We start from the raw sequence: 19,171 nt of genomic DNA on the forward strand, positions 1-19,171 counted from the left end.
GAATTTGGGCATTAGAGCAACTTCCAGCTAACAACTAACCCGTGATGTAGCTGTAGTCTAGAGGGAAAAGAAATCAAATTTTGCAACAGGAAAAAACATGGGGCAAGGGGGAAGAGAACAGGAAATATTTAGACAGGCAATTAAATTGGTGTATTATATCTATATCCAGGAACCCAATACAGTGTGAAAGAAAGCTTTAAGTGCTAACATTCAGTATTGGAAAATCTGAGTGACACATACGACTAATTTAGGTCACTTCTCTTCTAGCTTGCTAGTTGCAGTCTTACCCCTAGTGGTTTTTTTAGATCTTGCCCTGTTTTGAGGATTCATAGCAACTTCAGGTTGGGGTATTGAATGACTTTTCCTGAAGTCTTGTGTCTAAGAACTGTCTTGAAAAAATGATAGGAGATGAATAGCCTCTTATAGTTGAAAATGCTGAATGGTTTGTGTGTACATCCAACGTGTGAGAGAGATACCAGGCCACGATGCTTTTTAAATATGGTCGCAAAATTGCTTATCTATCTCTTTGGAAATCACAACGATAATTTAGAATGAGGATAAAAGTTTCTTTTCTCTTTTCTTTTTTTTCTTTCATATTTTGCAGAGTTATACAGCTTCTCCTTCATTTGCTATATAAGACTACTTTTGACACAGGTCACAGAAGAGCCTTTCTTTCTTCTTGGTTAAAATTCTCTGCTCTGGTGAATATTTACCCCAAACAGCATGCTGCTCTAAATTGGAAACTTTGCTGTGAAGGGATTGAATGGTCCTAAACCTGTTCAGTAAAGCTCAGCTACTTCACCTTCATTCCCTTTATTCTCTCCACTTGATACTTTGTTCAATATTAGACAGCTATCAGAGATACAGAGAACATGACCTTCAAATATTTCTAAACAATTTATTTATCTCGAGTAGCATACGGCAAACAAGTAGGCTTTGTGTTTCCCTGAGAATACAGGGCTTTAACTTGGCCTTCTAGATATATATTGCCTTCTTTATAATGCCAGAACAGTACAAAAATGATTAGATTCCAGTTCAAGAAATATTCAATTGTTTCCACTCTCTTGTAGTTTCACTGGTGTATAATAGAAATCCACTGGATGTGACCTGCTGACGTCATCATCTTGTTGTGGGGTGATTCCAGGATGATGTTTTATCTTATTTTTATTTTTACAAGACTATATAGGAAAGGAGAGACATTGCAACGAAGTCATTTTCAGAACAGTGTGCATGTTGTTTTCATGACAGGAAATTGTGCCAGGCAGCGTGAAGTTTTCATTATAAGGCATTCTTTAATTATCTCCGACTCGTTAAATGGAACTTTTCAAACTGATCTTTTCGCATTGAGTTAAATGCAATTAAATATGTACATACTTTTACATATAGGAATGTTTAAAATAGCATTCCTTTAGCTATAAAATAATATAGCTTTAGCAATTAATGATGAGTGAAAATGTGTCAGCATATTACTAGGTACTTAGAACAGGTTTTATCACAAAAACTACTGATCAGTGTAGTTGACACCTCCACTTTGTTTTTATATGCTTGGGTATTTTTATATATCTACCAGGGCTGCTTAAAAACTAAATCCCGCAAACTCTTGAAATACAAAATTGTATTTCAGCAAATTAAGAAAATATTTTTTTTTTATGTAAATCTGAGATGAGCGGGAAAGTTTGATAGAAGTCCCAAAGACTGAAGTTCTACTGTAAATGTGGGAGCTGTTACATAGTTCTCTTTAAGATTTATTTCATTGAGATAAATCCAAAAGTTTACTACATCTCCACCAAAAAGAAACAAAAAAAGGAAATGGTTGTGGTCAATTCACAAATCCTCTGTTTACCAAGGTAAATGGAAGTTGGCGCAGTGCACAACTATTTTTTTCTCTTCCTTCTAAATCCTAACATATTTTACGTTTTGTGTTTACTTTTTTTTTTTTTTACTGGTGCTTTGTGTTTACTTCTCTTTGGTAAGGTTTCCATTTGCAACAGAAAAGCAATATCTTAATAGAAAGGTTTTTAAGCAGAGAAGGGTACTTGGAATTATCTTTGACTAATTATCCTGCAAACAGCACTGGAAACCTTCAATAAGACTGTAGGCAGAACATTTTATATGAAGGAATGTTAATGACTGGACTTTTGTAAGAATTAAAAGTGGAAGATACTAAAAGATCTTCAACCCTAAACATTTAATACATGAAAGAAATTCTTATTCCAAGTATATAAATAGGTTAGGACTATTTTTTTATTCCCAGACTACAGTTCTGTAGTTTAGTTCTGAAATGTAAAAGAAATGCAAATATAACTTTAATCAAAAAAACCCAACAACAACAAAATAAACACATATAATCCAATACAAATGAGATGGAGATAGAGCCATTTGATGAAAAGCAGGTTTTTCTTTTCTTTCTTTAGAAAGTAAATTGTCTTTGCAGTTTCCTCTTTGTGGATTTCAGCTTGCAAAGATTGGACCAGATGCTATTGATTATTTTTTTCATAATCAGCTTTATCAGTCTGCATTTAATTGAATGCAATTTTATGCAGACAAAATACAGACAAAAAGCAGACAAAAATTCTAGATCTCTAAATACAGTAACATGATATATATAGTAACGCATAAAATCTCTAATCTTGATTAGCATCCGAGAAATCTTTTCCCATATAAATCTATTCAATAGGGTGGTTTTTTTTTTTGTGAAAAGAGAAAAAAAAGAACAAAGAATTCACAAGACTAATCACAGACTCTCTGTTCAGATTTGAAAAGCATCATCCCTGCAGATCCTGCCTTAATGTATTAGTCTGAAAATATATGTTCCTATAAATTCAATCACTTCCAGATGCAGTTGATTTTTTTGAGGGGCCTGGCATGCATAGGAGAGTCCGTGGGTCGCGAGCATGGGACTCCACTTACTACATGCTCGGCATATCTGTGGCTGTGAGGTGTTTGAAGTTCTCTCAGAAACATGCAGCACTCCTAGTTCTAGTGTTATGGGTTTAACTGAATTTTGGTTGACCCTCTCACTTAACAGGTCAGGCATTTGCTTTGCCTCAGGTACAGCAGACTCCCAGCCAGAGGAGCATCTGCCTAATGCTCTTCTCTTAGACTGAGGACCACCCCAATGCTCCACTGCTGGGGTACAAATGAGGATTTCCAGTGAGATAACAGGAATAGCTTCCCTTAAGATTTTCCCTGATTTAAGAGGATGGCCTAAACAGCTGCAAACCTTTGTGCTGCTGCATTTCTGCCCAGGATTCCTAATAACCTTGTGGTTTGAAGTTCTTTGTGTATCTTTTAAAAGGTAGCTGGCACGTTTGGATTAAAAAGCCTCAGCTCAAGTGGAAACCCTGTCACTTTTCTTCAACAGGTGAAGGAATTATAATTGAACATCCCTATTCCCTAAAGATGTATGGGCTTTTTTTCATCTCTGTAATATGGAAAATAATATCTTTACATTATAAAATGCTATTTTATAGTGGATATGCTATTATTGTATTGATCAGAGTAAGTAAAACAAGATGAGATTGTTAAAAGAACATTAATAACAGAAATGGATACCACAAAAATACTTATCTGGAAAAGCAATTTAACATCTGAGAATTAAATCAATTCATGATTTTCATCTTTTAACACAGGGTGTACTTTACACAAAGCTATGCAAAATGCTTTATAGTAAAGTGTAGCCTAGGGAGACAGTGAAAGCCTTTTAGAGAGATCTATAATAGCAATTCATACACAGAAAAGTGAACGTTACCATATGGCAACATAAAAGAAACTGAATTCAGAACGCATTAGTACAGTTGTACGCAGTACAAATAGATAAATACTTCAGGGATGAACAGAACTGCATAATTAATTTCTAAAACACATATATAACAACCACACTGACAAGCAGTTTTCAGTTGCATCTCTGGTACACTGCATTTCTTTTCTCTAGCCTAGTTCCAATTTTTTTCTTGGAAACTGGCTTCTGAACGTGAATATTACCTCCAGAAAACTCACTAATTATCTTTATTTTTCCAGATTTACTACTATGCAACAGAAGGACTTCTAGATGATAAAAAACTTTCCATTTTCAATGTTCTGCCCAGAAATAAAATTAATTGTTGTGTTAGTTAGCAATGTGAATTTTTCCAGATATTCTTCTGATATAAACTATAGTAATGACAAATGATAATTTATGTATAACTCACAATTATTATAAATTCCAGAAAACCCTTTCAGTAAAGAATTTTAAATGTAACAATCTTCCATTTTAAACGTCCTAAGGCACTCTGGCATTCACCAGCTACCTGTAAGGGTGTACTTCTGCCGTAGGGCCTCTGTCATGTTCTCCAGCCCCACGCTACCACTGAGACAGCATGTGGTATCCGTAATGGCTATAGTTAGCTATGTTTATCCACCTGAATCCTGCCCACTGTGTTTCCACTGTGGGAAAATGTTGTTACTTGATGATACTGAGTAAAAAATAAAAAGAAACAGACTTTCTAACATGTTTGGACTTCTTTAAGGCAACAGATATCTGAGCAGGATTAATTACTAATTGTGGGAATTTGGGAAAGAAAAAAATTCTTTTCCAAAATCTTGTTAAGGAAACTAACTTGTTCCAGCAGCTTACTGCCATCATGATTTTGCTCCTTAATGTTAATGTACATAATTTTGTGTAGCTTAGGATTTGTGGAAAGTGATAGATGGATTACAGCAATGCAAGAACTGTGTTTATTCCGGCTGAATTCAGTGACACTGTGGGTCAGGGAGTCACTGACTTGGGCAAACATTTAGAGTACGGACAACTACTTTGAGAAATAATTACTATTTTTTTAACAGTTCTTATACCCTTCCTGACACATTTACATTGCTCAGTCTTAGGCAACAATAAGGGCTTCTCTTCCATCCACTGGGTGAGCTGGACCTTCAGTCTGATTATAAGTAACCATTCTTATATACTTCCTAGATAAAAACACACATTGTAAATTGCAAGACTAAAACCTTTAATATTTGTTGGTACATTTTTCCCTACACTTCTTTTTAGGCTTATACAGACCATACTATCAAAACCACTTTCAAATCCAAGTTCAGAAATTCCCTTCCAGTCTTCTTTACTCAGCTTGCTCCTACTTCTGTCTTTGTCAGGCAAAGCTGTCATAGAAGTTTGCTTGATCACTCTTAGGAAATGTAGGAAATAATCTGGTCTGAGAACTTTTACTTTTGGGAGCATTTTGCTTGTTGATGTTAGTGCTGATTAATACACGGATCTGAACAAACAACTAGTTTATGTCAAATATGCTTTGACTGTTTTAACTTTGGATTAACTTTGGAGGAGTAATTGGAGTGAAAGTCTGAAGCAAGATCCAGCAGAACTGGACCTTGGTCAGAGCTTCTGAGGGTAAGTCACTGTAACCAACTCTACTCTTAGAAGCTGTCACGGCTTTTAAAAAGAGGATGATGTGTATGTCTTCAGTATCTTAATAACCAGCCTAACATCTAGGCAGCCATATTCTCATCTGAACTAAAGAAAGAAGGATAAGGTACTTGGCTGAAAAGTTTCTTCGCAATTAACAAATTTTCTTGCAACCTGTAACAGAGATTTCTGGGGGTTTTGTGGCTTCTTGTTTTGATCTACGATTTGTTAACAGTGTTTTTCTAAAAAAAAAAAAAAGAGATTTATAGACAAGTAAAGAGAATAAATATTTTATACGTCTTTCTGCCTCATACAGGGGCTTAGATTTAGAGATCCATCTCTACTTGGAGGAAATACATTTTCTTTTGATTGTTGGTATAGAATAATCTTATACCAATAAAAACCTATTTGATAATAAAGAGATGGTAACAGTACCACAATGGTTCTTTACTTCTTACTCAGCTAAGGTTATTATATTTATTGAAATGAAATTTACTTACATGTGATTTATAGGGGGAGGAGTTAAGAGAGAGAAAGAGATAGACAGAGAATTGAAACTAAGCCCAAATGTGAATGCAAGGAAGGATAACTTACAAAAATGATATGACTATATAACAGATTCATGTTTCACAGCGAGAATACATTGTCTGCTTTAAAGAAGAAAATACTACTTTAACTGAAAACCCCCACTGATACAAGTGTACAGCTTGTTAGGCATCCCCTGGCTGTGAGGAATCTATGTTCAGATTTTAAATGTTCAGCAACCAGTGTGTAAACTGGAGTGAAGTTCCAGAACAGTTTAATAATGATATTTTTAGTCATGGATGATGTTGAAGTGTCTGCACTTGCCTATATTTTACAGATAATTATTTCCAATTTTGTGCACTAAGTTTCTCAGCTCTTCTCCAAGCTCTCAACTGATGCCAATAACATCCACCAAAAAACAGTAAATATATAGCAGCCTTTCTACAGCAATAATTTCTAGTATAAAGGAACAAATATGCAAAACCATACGGCTGTCAAATAATTGGATTTGTCTATAAACATTAAACTAAGATCAGCAGTCACAACCAGAAATAAAGCCAAAAAACATGAAATGTGAAAATTCTCTGTAGTTTTAGCACGACAAGAATGTTCACTTTTAAAGACTTCAAACTTCTCCACAGAATAAACTTTCATAACTTTCACTGGAGAATATTTTCTTTCCAGACAATACCAAATAGTCACTCTTTTCCAATTATTAAAGATAAATATTAGTGATAAGACTTAGACTAGCAAAAATAATTACAATAAAAAGGCATTTGAGAGGCATTTTCATCCTTTCTTAGGATTCTGAAACTGATATTAGTTCTTTTGCATGTGCAAGGCCATTGTCATTACTTTGCTTTTATTACTTTTGCTTTCAATTTACATCTCTAGGAAGGTGATCTTTACTTTCTTTAGGCTTCTAATTATATTACAGTTTTCTCCACTTCCTTCATCACTACACAGTGCCCTTGTGGCTCCCTTGAATTATTTTTCAATATGTGATTGCATTGTGGTACTAGCAGTCTTCTTATTTTTTCAGTTACTATGTTCCATTATAAAGTAATTTTTGTGCTAGTATTTTAACATTCATAAAATCTACAGTCAGCAAAGAAAAATATTGACTTGTCCACACACACCAAAAATAGGTATTAAGATTTTTTGTTTTGAATATTCTTAGACTATTCATGAATGTCACAATAACTGTGGGTTAGAGCCACTACAAATACTTAAAAATCAGGCACAGCAATCATAATGCATAATTTCAGGGTGAAATTTGAGAGAGGTTTCCTGTAAATATATGCAGAGTGTCAACTTGTTAATTTTCTGGAGATGGTGGTAGTGCATTGCATCTCATTGGGTCATTTTTTTTTAATTTAGGATGTTTAAATGCCACAAGCATAAGAAAAGCCACCTGAAGGATAATTTACAAAGTTATAAATAACAATGCCACAGAGAGTAAAAGGGACTTTGCAGAAAATGTCCTTTAATTGAAAGTAAACAATATTCCATAGCCTAAAAATTTGGTTCTATTTTTGTGGATATAGCTGTTAACATTTTGATACCCGAAAAGTCTCCAAACATATAACTGATCCTTCTTTGGGTTCAGCCATAACAGTAATCACATGGGAAAAAACATGAACTATCTTGTTTTGGTTTAAAAAGCTTTTCTTTTGGAACTCTTATTTCTGGACCATAGACATGACAGCACATGTTAGTTAGGAAAAGCTGCTCAAAGAGATGTGAACCTTGTGCTCTGAGGAACAGATTGTGATGTTTGTGAGAGTGCTACCAGCATGAGCTCGTCAGAGTCCTCATCTCACCTCCCAGGGCTTTTCCTTCTGCACTTATGAACTTTAGTGCTGGGAACAAATTTCACTGCATGTAGGCAGAAAAACATTGACTCTAAACTTTACCACAGAGCTCTCAGAAAACTACTATATAGGCTTAGACATAAGCTATTCAGCTCCTTGCTGTTTACAATTTTTTAAGAGAAGTCTGTAAAGAGAGACAGTAACAGCTCTGAGCAGCTCACAGCTACCTGTCACTGAGAAGGCATATGCAATACTCTGCACTGGCCTTTCTACGGCACTGGGAGCTTCAGGACACATATGTGGCATTTCTGTAGCCCGGAAAAAGAGGTAATAAAATAGAGTATAATCAAGGCCAGATCCCAGAAGCAGGGATGAAAGAGAAACCTCTGGTGATCTGGAGATGATAATTTATTTGAGGAAGTTGCTATGTGAAAACTTACAGCCATCCTCAGGATGAGTCTTAGGCCACTTTCATGATCAGTCCTAGTCAAGAAACAACCTGTTGCAGGGAGACAAAGATTGGGCTTTCCTGGAAGATGGATGGAAAGGTGTTGAGCACACATCCAGGAAATTGAAAACCCTACTCAAAATCTGTTTTACAGCTCAGGGTAATGAAGTGTGTTTGAATTTGGGCTTTTTCACATCTGTATGTGCTATCCTGTAAGATACCAGCACTAGAGGAATCATCAGTTCCTTGTCCACTTCCTTCATCCCAAAGACAGAAGATTTTCTCAACCATTTTTCTCCAGAAAAGGATTGTGAGTTTTGAATATGGAGAAAAATATTTCGAGCTGACGGATACTCAGCTCCTTGAATGAAGGACTTCTAGGTCCAATCAATCTCATTCCTTTCAATTGACTAATTTAAGCAGCTTCCAATTTATTTTGAAGACTTCTCTGAACTCTGTTTCTACTTTCTAGCATTCCAATGCAAAGTGCTAGGCATGAGTATGTCTCTGAAAGAAGCCAGCATTGCAATGTGAGCATGGCATTGCTATAATATTTGTATGGATTAGAACTTCCAAGCAGTGAAGTACCTCCACAATTCTCCCAGACTGGTCAGATACACTAGCCCATGGCAAGAAGACACTTTCCACCTATGTGCCCAGTATCTCTGCCAGCAACACGTTACAGCTTCAGACTCTGCATCCACTCTAAAACTAACAATACATTTTTCTCTTTGGGAGAAGAGACAGGGCAATACTGAGCCCTTTTGAGATTTTTACCATTGGAGTGAAGAGGTAGAATGTTCTCCTACAGTGTTTATAAGCTTTCATCAGTCCTAACATGAAAGATCATCCATAGAAAGATGAATAGTCCTGGTCTTCAAGCCTGTTCATTCCTTGGCTGTCCTATAGAGACTGGCAAAATGTGTCATTAAGTAGAAGCCTGATCTACTCCCTATTAATTTCATTATAATATTATTATTTCTAAATATTTTTACAATCCAGATGTGCATGTAACTCACGGTGGCATTAACAGGAATCCTGCATGCAGGGCAGAGGTAGAGATAGTATTATTTCCAAATTTTATCATTTTTTTATGAACATTTTTCAGATCTTCTGGTTAATAATGAAGCAGTCAAGAATTCTTACAGAGCAGCAAGAAAATATTATTACTTGAGTTTCTTATATAAGAATTTTGTTAAGGTATTATTACTTGACTTTCTTATATAACGATTTTGTTAAAGAATATCTTACATCATTAGTAGATTGACGTGTAACTAAAAACAGAATATGTATCACAGATACACTACTTAATTCTTAAAATGGTTGCAAAATGTTTTCTTCTGTAGTAAGGCAACTGACCAACCTTTTTTCACGGAAGTTTCCACTTCACCTAAACCAAGAGAAAATAACAAATATCAGAAAGAGGTATCCTAAAAAAACAAGCAAACAAACAAAACCCCAGAATTTTTCTCATATTGGCCAATTTTTTTTTTTTTAAATTTTATTCTTTATATGCAAAATGGCAAGCACTCTATTCTGAGATTTTCAAACTTTCATTACATATCTCTCTTACTATAGAGGTTTTCCTGGGTCTGGGGTGCATACATTCAGTGTGTAATACTGACCAATAAAATAACCAAATCTGTGTTTGTGCTTTTGAATATTATCTTGTGTCTATATTTTACAATTTGCTTGAAGTTATGCAGGCTTCCACGTTCTAAGGAAAGGCCCAGTGATTTCAGTTTATCTCCAAATAAAAAAAATTCATATGCAGGTTAGCAAGACTGTAACTCTAGCAACACTTCCAATGAAATCCAAATCAAAGATTACTCAATTTCAGTGGAACTATGAGCATTCGATTGCCATCATGTGTGATGACATGGAATTTAAAGGATTGAGCTTGGAAAACTGTGGCAAGAACACTGAGGCTCAAGCTGGGCAGTATGGACAGTAAAGTTCACTCGCACATACTTTTTATGATACAATGTAGTAAGTTGCCTGCTGCCTTTTCACACTCCTGGTAGGTATTGATGAAATTCCACTTGGTTTAAAAACTGGAACTGAGGTCTCCAAACACTTCCTAGTGCACATTTAGATCTTGAATTTTTGGATGTATACTTGCATTAACACTTCCATGTTTGAGATTTGAAAGTTTCCATTTGCTTTGGGAGATATGAAATTGTAAAAATGAACACTTTTCAAATTTTAACAAGCTCTTAATATTTTAATTTTTGTGTTTCTCAACCATATAAGAGACTGACTTTCAGCTAGTTGTAAGTCATATCTCAGAATAGGATGCCCAATTTACAGACTCACATGTAGCAGCCTATGTATTAGTATTCATGTATGGTGCTACTATAAAAAGATCATGCACTCATTTGAAAGGTAGAAATATGATAATATGTCAAGTTTATGAACAAACGGGTTGAAGTCAATTTCAGCACATGTTGCTCTTTAATTATATTCTAGTACACCCAAATAGAATATAAAATAAACTACTGTAAATGAAGATGTCACTCCTACACTCATTGCTTGTCAAAATGACCAATGCGATGTGACATAATGATCTACTACTGCTCTACTCATAACAAAGAAATACTTTTTTATAAGTTACTTATTTCCAAATTTGAGATGTTAACAGTTTACTTTTATTTATCAGGTGATGTCAAATGAAGAATATTACTATCATGACAGAACCATAATGTCTAGTAAACCAAATTATTTTATTTGAAATATATAAGCCAAAATCCCCATAAGTTAGCCAAAATGTTATTTTTCCATTTGTTTGTTGGTGGTTGATTCTTTTCTTGTGTTATTTTGTTCAACATATTGTCACGTCATCAACATACCAAATACAAATGTTCAAAGTTTCTTAGTCTATCCTGTATATTTACTGTGGTTCTTTAGATTCTTACTGATAAAAAAAATAGTTATTGTCTTTCTCTGAAGCAATATCTTGATGAATATCTTTGTTGTGGCTTTACAGCCTTGTATAAATTAGCATTCTTTACTTCAAGATGTACTAATGGTAATATTTAATTCTGACAGCTTTTTTGTAATAGTACATTAAACACAAGACGAAAGCTAACAGACACCAATTCATTGATTAGAATAGCCAGTAGATGCTTTATTAGCAACAATATTCAGTTTTAATTTTCTTTGACCTTCTTGCCTGTGAGGTTAAAAGCTGAGTAAGCCAACATAATGCATGTAAACCAGCAGTCAGAGCAGTTATGGAAGTCTTTACATTACAAATACCTTCATCACTGTCATCATCATCACTCCATACGATGTCAGACAGTAAAGAAATAAAGCCATAAATCCAATCAGTGGATTCTTCCAATGTCTCATGAATGATTCTCAGTGGTTCTGTGCTGAGCTTGTTAACAGATCTTCCTGAGTGCAGAGTTTAAAACAAAAGTGGTTTGAAAAAAACAACACTCCTTCAGTGATTAAAGTTAATCTTCATTACAGGACTAATTATACTCCCTCCTTTAACAGAAACTAAAAATATGAATGTTCATTTTTATTATTCTAGGGTTTGAGGACAACTCTCCTTCCTGTGCAAGGCTTGTATAAGATTGTATTCTACTGTATTTGCAGTTAGCAGAGTCATTCAGGACCCAGTGGATAATTGTGCCTGTGTTCCAAGTTCTGGCACTTCTGTGGAAGTTTCATTGGGTTAAGAAAAATAATGTATTCTTTTCAGCCAATTTTTTCGTGTGGCCCAGGTCCTCTGTCTCTTGATGCCTATTTAGGATTTCCTGCTGTCTCTGTCCCACTCCTCATGCTATGTCTCACCTTAAACTTCCTGCTTTGCACAAGTCCTGGATGAGAAAATTGCTAAGCCCTGGCTTAACCATACAAACAGGTCATATCATTGCCATGAATTATATATAAGGGATGGGAAGAAGAAAGAATAAATCTGAGCCTGGACTGAAGGGGAATGCATAGTCCAAATCATGACACAGAGACAGCTACTTTCAAACACAACACACACTCCTGTGTGTCTGATTTTTCTCTTACAATTTCTTGAGTCCTTTCACATACACTTTTGTACATCTGCATTCTTAACTAGTTCTTGTCTTACTGCTCCTGTTGGCAACTATGCCGGTAAACAAGGAAGCTGCGCAGTTTGATGTGCTCCGCCTTCCTGGGACCTCTAAGAGATGAGACGCCCCCGCTCCCCACTGTATATACACATACAAGGGGAGCAATCATCAGTAGATAACACAAGCATTCCCTTAAAGGCTTTTCCAATTGTGATTTCACCAGATTTCTCCTTATTCTGTACAAGCTGAGAGTATTTCAGAGGAACTTTCCAGCCTCTGACACAATATCTTTTCTGACCTTCCTGTCTAGCAAACTTTAATTTTCTTGAAATCTGTCTCAAACACTGCTTAGGAAGAGGGGACAACTCTCAAGCAGTCTATGTTACTGTCTAATGTACTTCAAGTGGCAAACTGAATGATTGCCTTGTCTGTGCAAATGTTTCCCACAAATGTAGACAGTTGAAGGTAGATGAGAAATATTATTTGAGTCGTTGGCCTCGTCTTGTTCTTGGAGTTTCAATAGAAATAAATATTCTGAATTTAACACTATCACGATTGGCACCATACGTCTGTTTACCGCTATCTTTTTGTAAGCAAATAGTTTAGTACGAAGTGAAACACAAGTCTCTTCAGAACTACTTCTGGTTGCAGTGTTCTGATTCACAAGCAAAATCTTAGCAATAATTAGAAGTAGTCTCACATGGACTTGCAGGTTACAAAGTGCAGGCAAAGTGCAGGCTTAAAGCAACTTCTTTGATGGCAGCACTATGAATAGTTATTTCTAAATGTGCTGTAATGAAATGTACAAGTAATTTCATTTGAAATATAAATGTATCACTAAATAATTCCTTTTATTTCTAATTAATTAGTATGAAACAGAAGAAATCAAGTTGATTTTCTATTATTTTGCATCTGCTTTTTCATAATGTAGACCAAAGAAATATTTTGGTTAATGTGTTTTCAAGATGATGTCATATAGATATAAAATATTCATCAATCAAACACATCAAATAAATAAATTGTGTGCCATTTTAAAATGACAAAATTGCTACGAAATATGCCTGATCTCTTCATTTAACGTAATATTGTGTGCGCTGTTGTATTCAGAAAGATTGAGTAGTATAACAGGGAACATTTACTTTCCTTTTAATAAGACATTTATTTATTTGCATTGACCTCATGCACTGAGATGAGCAGTTTTTATTTTTTTGAACTGAGTTGCCACGAATGCTCTTCTCAAGTGTCAGCCAGGAGAATGACTAACTATATTTAGGCTATTAAAAAATAAATCTGTAACCTGACCTGAATAATTATTTGCATTTTATTCTCATCCAGAGGTGCTAAGGAGTCCAAGTGGAGTAATACGATGAACATGGCCAAAGAGGTCTTAGCATAACTAAGGTTTTGATCCATAAACAGTGATGGTTTAACTTCAGACTGCTACCTTGATTTGCTCTCTGCCTATCCATGTACTCTTTCCCACTGGTTGCTTAGGGATGGCTCGGTTGCTGTTACAGCCACAGGCTTTCACAGCCCCAGGGACTACAGCTGTAAACTAAACAAGAATTGGTGTCACTTTATTTTAATATACTGGTCTACCAACTAGCAGCTCAAGAACTGTTTCACAGGTAACAGAGCTGTCCCCTTGGGCAGGAAAGGGAAATGCTCAGAGAAGAGCGAGATCAAGAGCAGAGAAAATTATTCGAACCAGCCCAAGGCAAGTCATCTTTGCTGATGAATCAGAACCCTCAACATCATATCCTGGTCTTTAATTCATAACATCTTCATAGAAAACTGTGAAAAGGGATTAGAAATTGTAAGTGTCCAGAGGCAAAATTCTCTAGTCATGCCTACGCTAAGGGGTCCAAGTTGCAAATCCTCTTTAACATGAAAAGTTTAGAAAAATGGGTTTGGTGCTGTGTAGAGAAATTTTTGGTGATACTTGCAAAATTAAATTTTATATACCATCAGATACCGCGAGAGCCACTTGCAGTCTGACGCAAGTCACACAGGCCTGGAAAGTAGTTTCCTTGTGCATAGATCTTCTGTTTAACTCCTATTGTATTTCCTATACTTTTAAAAAGCAGTGCTAACCGTAACAGTGTGTCCTAAAATGCTTAAATTCCTTAAATTCTTAAGTTACTTCACGTAAAAATGAAGTGAATTACTCCAGATCAAATCCATGCTTTTAGCTGTTTGCACAACTTTGACAATAACATGCTATTTCCCTAGTAGAAAAAAAAAAAGCAAACAAAAAGAAAAGGAAATAAAGCAATTTAGGGGGTAACAAGTATAGAGAAAGATGTCATTTATCTCACATATGTATAAAGAAAAAGATTTCCAGAGGATCTGCATACCATTGCTTCAAGAGTGAAGATGAGAGAATGCAGATTTTCATAATAAAGTTTGAGCTTGATATTTTGGTGTAATTTAGATTTTTTTTGTTTTTTTATTTACAGATGTCCAGCAATGGTACAGTATGATAAATGTTTTTAGAATAATCTTGGATTCAATATGTTTGGACCAGGTTAAGTGGACTCTGTCCCATTTTTTGTTTTTTTTCAAGACCTTAGAACACAAATAATTTTAAAATTAAGATCACAATATACTTCTCTTGTTAGTATGTTATACAATATGTACAATATAATTTGGAACTGATCTATAAACTATAATTAATATATGATATCTCATGTATCATCTATTGAGCTGGGAGTGGCAAGGATAGTATTTTGAATTTAAATTGTAAACAGCCTTTATGAATACAGAGTATTTCTCAAACAGATACAGACTGTGAAGTTCTAACTTTTGCTGTACTTGTAAACAGGGACTGAGTCAATTGTTCATCTTAGATAATGTAATAGAGAAACACTAAATATCTGTTGAAGGAGGGGAAAGGAAGTGAATGGTTGCTCAGAAGGTTAAGCTCAGGGATTAAACATGCAGTTGATATTGAAGAATTTTGTTGACAGCGTGTAATTTCATTTAATCACAACTTAAGTTCAGTTTATCCTATCTAGCTGAATGTAGCTGGAAGAGAGGTGTTGAATCCCTGGTGGTTTCTTGATTCACTCAAAACCCAGTGTGGAAAGACATATTCAACCTTCAGAGGGCAATACTCTCGCTTTCCCCGACATCTTTTTTAGGGCTGTATGAATTAAGTTCCAAACATGGTCATCCCTTTTTGTTGACTAGGAAAGAAAAGAAGCCTGCAAAATAAGCATGGATGATACCTTATTTTCATGTGACTGAGGTATATGACATGCAACCTATTAGTGGTGCGGTTTCATATTTAAGTTCTTCTTGCTGTTGTACACTTTGGTTAAGCACTTAGATTTTTAACTTCACATTCATAATTAGTTCCAGAAGAACATGACTATTCATCTTAATAAATTACTTGTATTCCAAATCAGCACTGGTAACAACAACAATGCTTTTCTAGGACATTTTGTCTTCTCAATGACTTTTATTACTTGGTAGAGTAGAAAGGATATTTTTTTTTCTCAGTAAAAGTTCAGCTCTAACTGTGCTTGTGCTTTCACTGCTAGGGGAATAATTAATGGGGTGGGCGGTATTTATTGGGGTTTTTTTAAGACTTCAAAATTTTACTTCCAGAACTTTATGGCAAATGCTAAAATTTGGAACAGTTAAAGTTGGCAGAGAAAGAATCCCAGTCAAATTGAATTATTTTGTAGACCACTTTTCAATAAAACCTTGTAGGAAAACACAACTAAATTTGGCTGGAGAATGTTTGTTACCAGTTGTACATATCTGTAAGAAAATTTGGAAGTTTGTTTGGATTTACTTTACTAAAAATATGGTTAAAATAATTATTTAAGAAATAATTTCAGATGTGTTGTAGGCATTAAATACTTCTGAAAATTCCTGATATGTTTTGAAACTGGCTTTCATAACCATTACATCAAAATTAAAGTGCTACAACTCTATGTAGCTTTCCAGCATTATCGGTACAGAAACAGTAATTTGATTTCGAATGTGAGAACAAGAACAAGTGTCTTCAGTTTTGAACTCTCCTCTGGTCACAATTTTAACTCCAATTGATTTGATAACAGAATTCATACTTTTAATGGTAATTAATAACTCACGCTGAACACAGATATTTGAAATCAGCCAATGGCAGACTTCCAAAGCTCTTCAATCAGGATTAGGTATGCTCTTGGGGTAGAAGATAATTTTCATAAAGTGAAAAAGTCACTTCAACTTCACTAAAATTGTGTTATTTTGCAATCAGAAGAAACCTTTTTTTTCATCAAAATTGGCAATGGATCCCTTAACATTGTTCTTTTTTAATAGGAATTGATTAATAATGTGATATAATATGTTATAGTGCTGTAAACAAATTTGGTTATGTTTCATGGTCTGTGTCATTTATGCATGTGAAGTGCACAACAAAAAATGACTAATCAACTTATCTGTGCAAATCACTTTAATCATTATTCCAGTCTTAATAACTCTGCCAGGAATGTAGTCTCTTATCAATTTTTTTGCTTGTCAAATAGTTAAATATATACTCAGAGTTCAACTTATTTTAAAGTTGGGGCTTTTTAATGAATTGCAGTGAATTACTTAATAATTGTTGGATTTTCATAAATTACATATTTTGACTCCAATGAATTGAATGCAATTAAGTTACAAATGATGGTAATTAGTTGGTGTAAAGATTGATTTATGAGATATAATCTAATTCATTGATACTGACAAGGTACAGCTGATGAAGACAGAGAATTTCCGTCATGTTTGATAAAATACGAAAGCTTAGCACCAGATTGTGATAATAAAATATATCCTAATTTTAGTAAAATATTCTCTTATAAGTATAGAGAGACCTCTATTTCTGTTTGGAAGTTTATATATTTTTAAGGTTTGTTATTATTGGTAGTAGTTTGTTTCTGCTGTGTAGTTTTCTGAAGAGTAGTATCTAGCATATAAAACTTACCACACATAAAAAGACTTTCATTATTAACATTCCAGTTTATCAGCATAGATGTCCTTAGGTCTTATCTTCCTATTTCTTAGACTAACATTTTTGTCATGCTTATAGCACTTAGCTTCAGGACAAACTGTGGCAGGTATAATTGAATTATAAGCATAAAAACTTTGTCAAAGAAAACTCAGATTCAACATTACTTTATAATGTGCATTTTATAGATGCATAAATATACATATGAAGACTACAGCCTGTGGTATAAATGTCTGTCTCTTTCTAATATCAGCCTTACATAATTATATTGAATCCCTAGAGAAAACTTCACCTGAAAGTGAACAAAAGCATTTAACATAAAAAAAGAACATAGTATTTCTCAGGTTGCCACGATTTCCTGGGAATCTCCTGGGGGTGTCTCCTAGTTGATAGATTTATAACTAGGATCTACTTGGCAAAATTTAGAAAAGGATTAACAAAGTGTCACAAAGTATCAAGTAATTACAGGTACTTTTGATATGGTCACACATGTGGATGGAACTGTAGTTTAGGATTGGCTTTACATGTAGTTGATAAGGCTGGATTTGATATCAGCTGAAAGGCTTCTGATCAGACCCTAATTAGGTGATGTTTCCTGAAACAGCCAGACCTAAAATAATTCAAAGCTTTATTTTTTCTCATTCTAAGGATTCTATTCTCTGACTAAGAACACAGATCTTAAATACAGATTAAAAAGTCAAAGTCAATGCTGTTAAATAATTGCACAATGGCATTTTTAAAGGGCATTTAGGGTAAAATGAATATTTCTCAGCTTGCCACTATTTCCTGGGAATCTCCTGACTGAGGGTGTCTCTTAGTTGATAGATTTATATCAAACACAATGTGAAAATCAGAAGGAGTTGGAGTTAGCAGAGAAGCAGTGCTGCCATGTCCTGGTATTCTTTGGCCCATGCTTTGTTAGCTCCAGTCAGCAAAACGCACGCTTGCACACATATTCAGAACACTGCAGGCAGAACATCTTTACCAGGTGGTAAACAGGGATCATCACAATGTTGTGAATAGGTGTCTATGGTGGATGGCAACAGGATGAAACCAGAAAGGCCGGTAAAAAAAGGGAAGAAACACCATCAGCAAAAATAAACATCCTCAGCTGTCGTTTGACTAAAGGAAGCAGGTAAGGAATGAAGTGAGGAGTTATTTCATCTCTGTGGGGTTGCTGTTTTGGAACAGAAACTGGAGTTCATTAAAACAAAACACAATACACTGTAGGTGTGAGATAATACAGCATAAATCAGAGCAATGTAAAAATGTAGTTAAATAAGGCACAGCTATTTTCACAATTTACAAACATATTCCTTTTCTGAAAAGAATATATTACATATGGTTGATTCTAGTTGAATTATTTCTATTTCTTCAACAGCAAATAACCGAAGAATCACATTATTGCAATTGTTGCTAAAATGAATTACTGCTTTTGTTTGTTTAAAATTAGAAATTTTATGGGCATTTATTCCATTATAGGCAGAAAATTTGGTTTGGTTTTGTATCCCATGAAGTGCATGTAAGCATACAAGAGTTATTTCTCTTCTTAGATTCTTCCTTATTCATTGAGCTAGTATCTGAAATATCACATTTTCAACTTCATGACCTCATAAAGTTTGATCACAATTTGGCTTTTTTTTAATGCTAGATCATTTGAGATGGATGTGGTACTTGCAGCAGTGCAGTACTTTATAGACTTTCCAGTATAAACTAATTTTCTATGGTTTTATAACTCAGCTGTGAGATTTGCTGCAGAGTGAAATACAACAAATAAGATGTCACCTGGGCAGCCATTCTTTAAAGTGGAATTGGGTTTAAATACCTTTGATTCTTCCTATCATTATTGAAGACAGTGAAAAAAAAAATTGTTTTGTAGGTTTTGGGTACATTAGTGAAAGTCCCATAGAAATCAAACAAGAATTTTATAAAGAAATTTGAAATGGGGAAGCTGTT

At 34.7% G+C, this 19,171-nt stretch overlaps 1 protein-coding gene across 6 annotated transcripts in view; it reads right to left on the minus strand.

Annotated features, from left to right (window-relative positions):
- TRDN (triadin) overlaps positions 1-19,171 on the minus strand; it is a 107,108-nt gene that overhangs the window by 45,483 nt on the left and 42,454 nt on the right. For 5 of the 6 annotated variants that reach the window (XM_054061943.1, XM_054061947.1, XM_054061944.1 and 2 more), the window contains 3 exons: positions 18,201-18,242; positions 11,444-11,581; positions 9,549-9,575 (listed from right to left, as the gene is read on the minus strand). In XM_054061943.1, coding sequence (XP_053917918.1) covers positions 9,549-9,575; positions 11,444-11,581; positions 18,201-18,242 — 207 coding nt within the window. The remainder of the gene's footprint in view (positions 1-9,548; positions 9,576-11,443; positions 11,582-18,200; positions 18,243-19,171) is intronic. The other variant, XM_054061948.1, reaches the window with a different exon arrangement.

This window comes from Cuculus canorus, chromosome 3, assembly GCF_017976375.1.
Source record: "Cuculus canorus isolate bCucCan1 chromosome 3, bCucCan1.pri, whole genome shotgun sequence".
In the NCBI taxonomy this organism is placed as follows: Eukaryota; Metazoa; Chordata; class Aves; order Cuculiformes; family Cuculidae; genus Cuculus; species Cuculus canorus.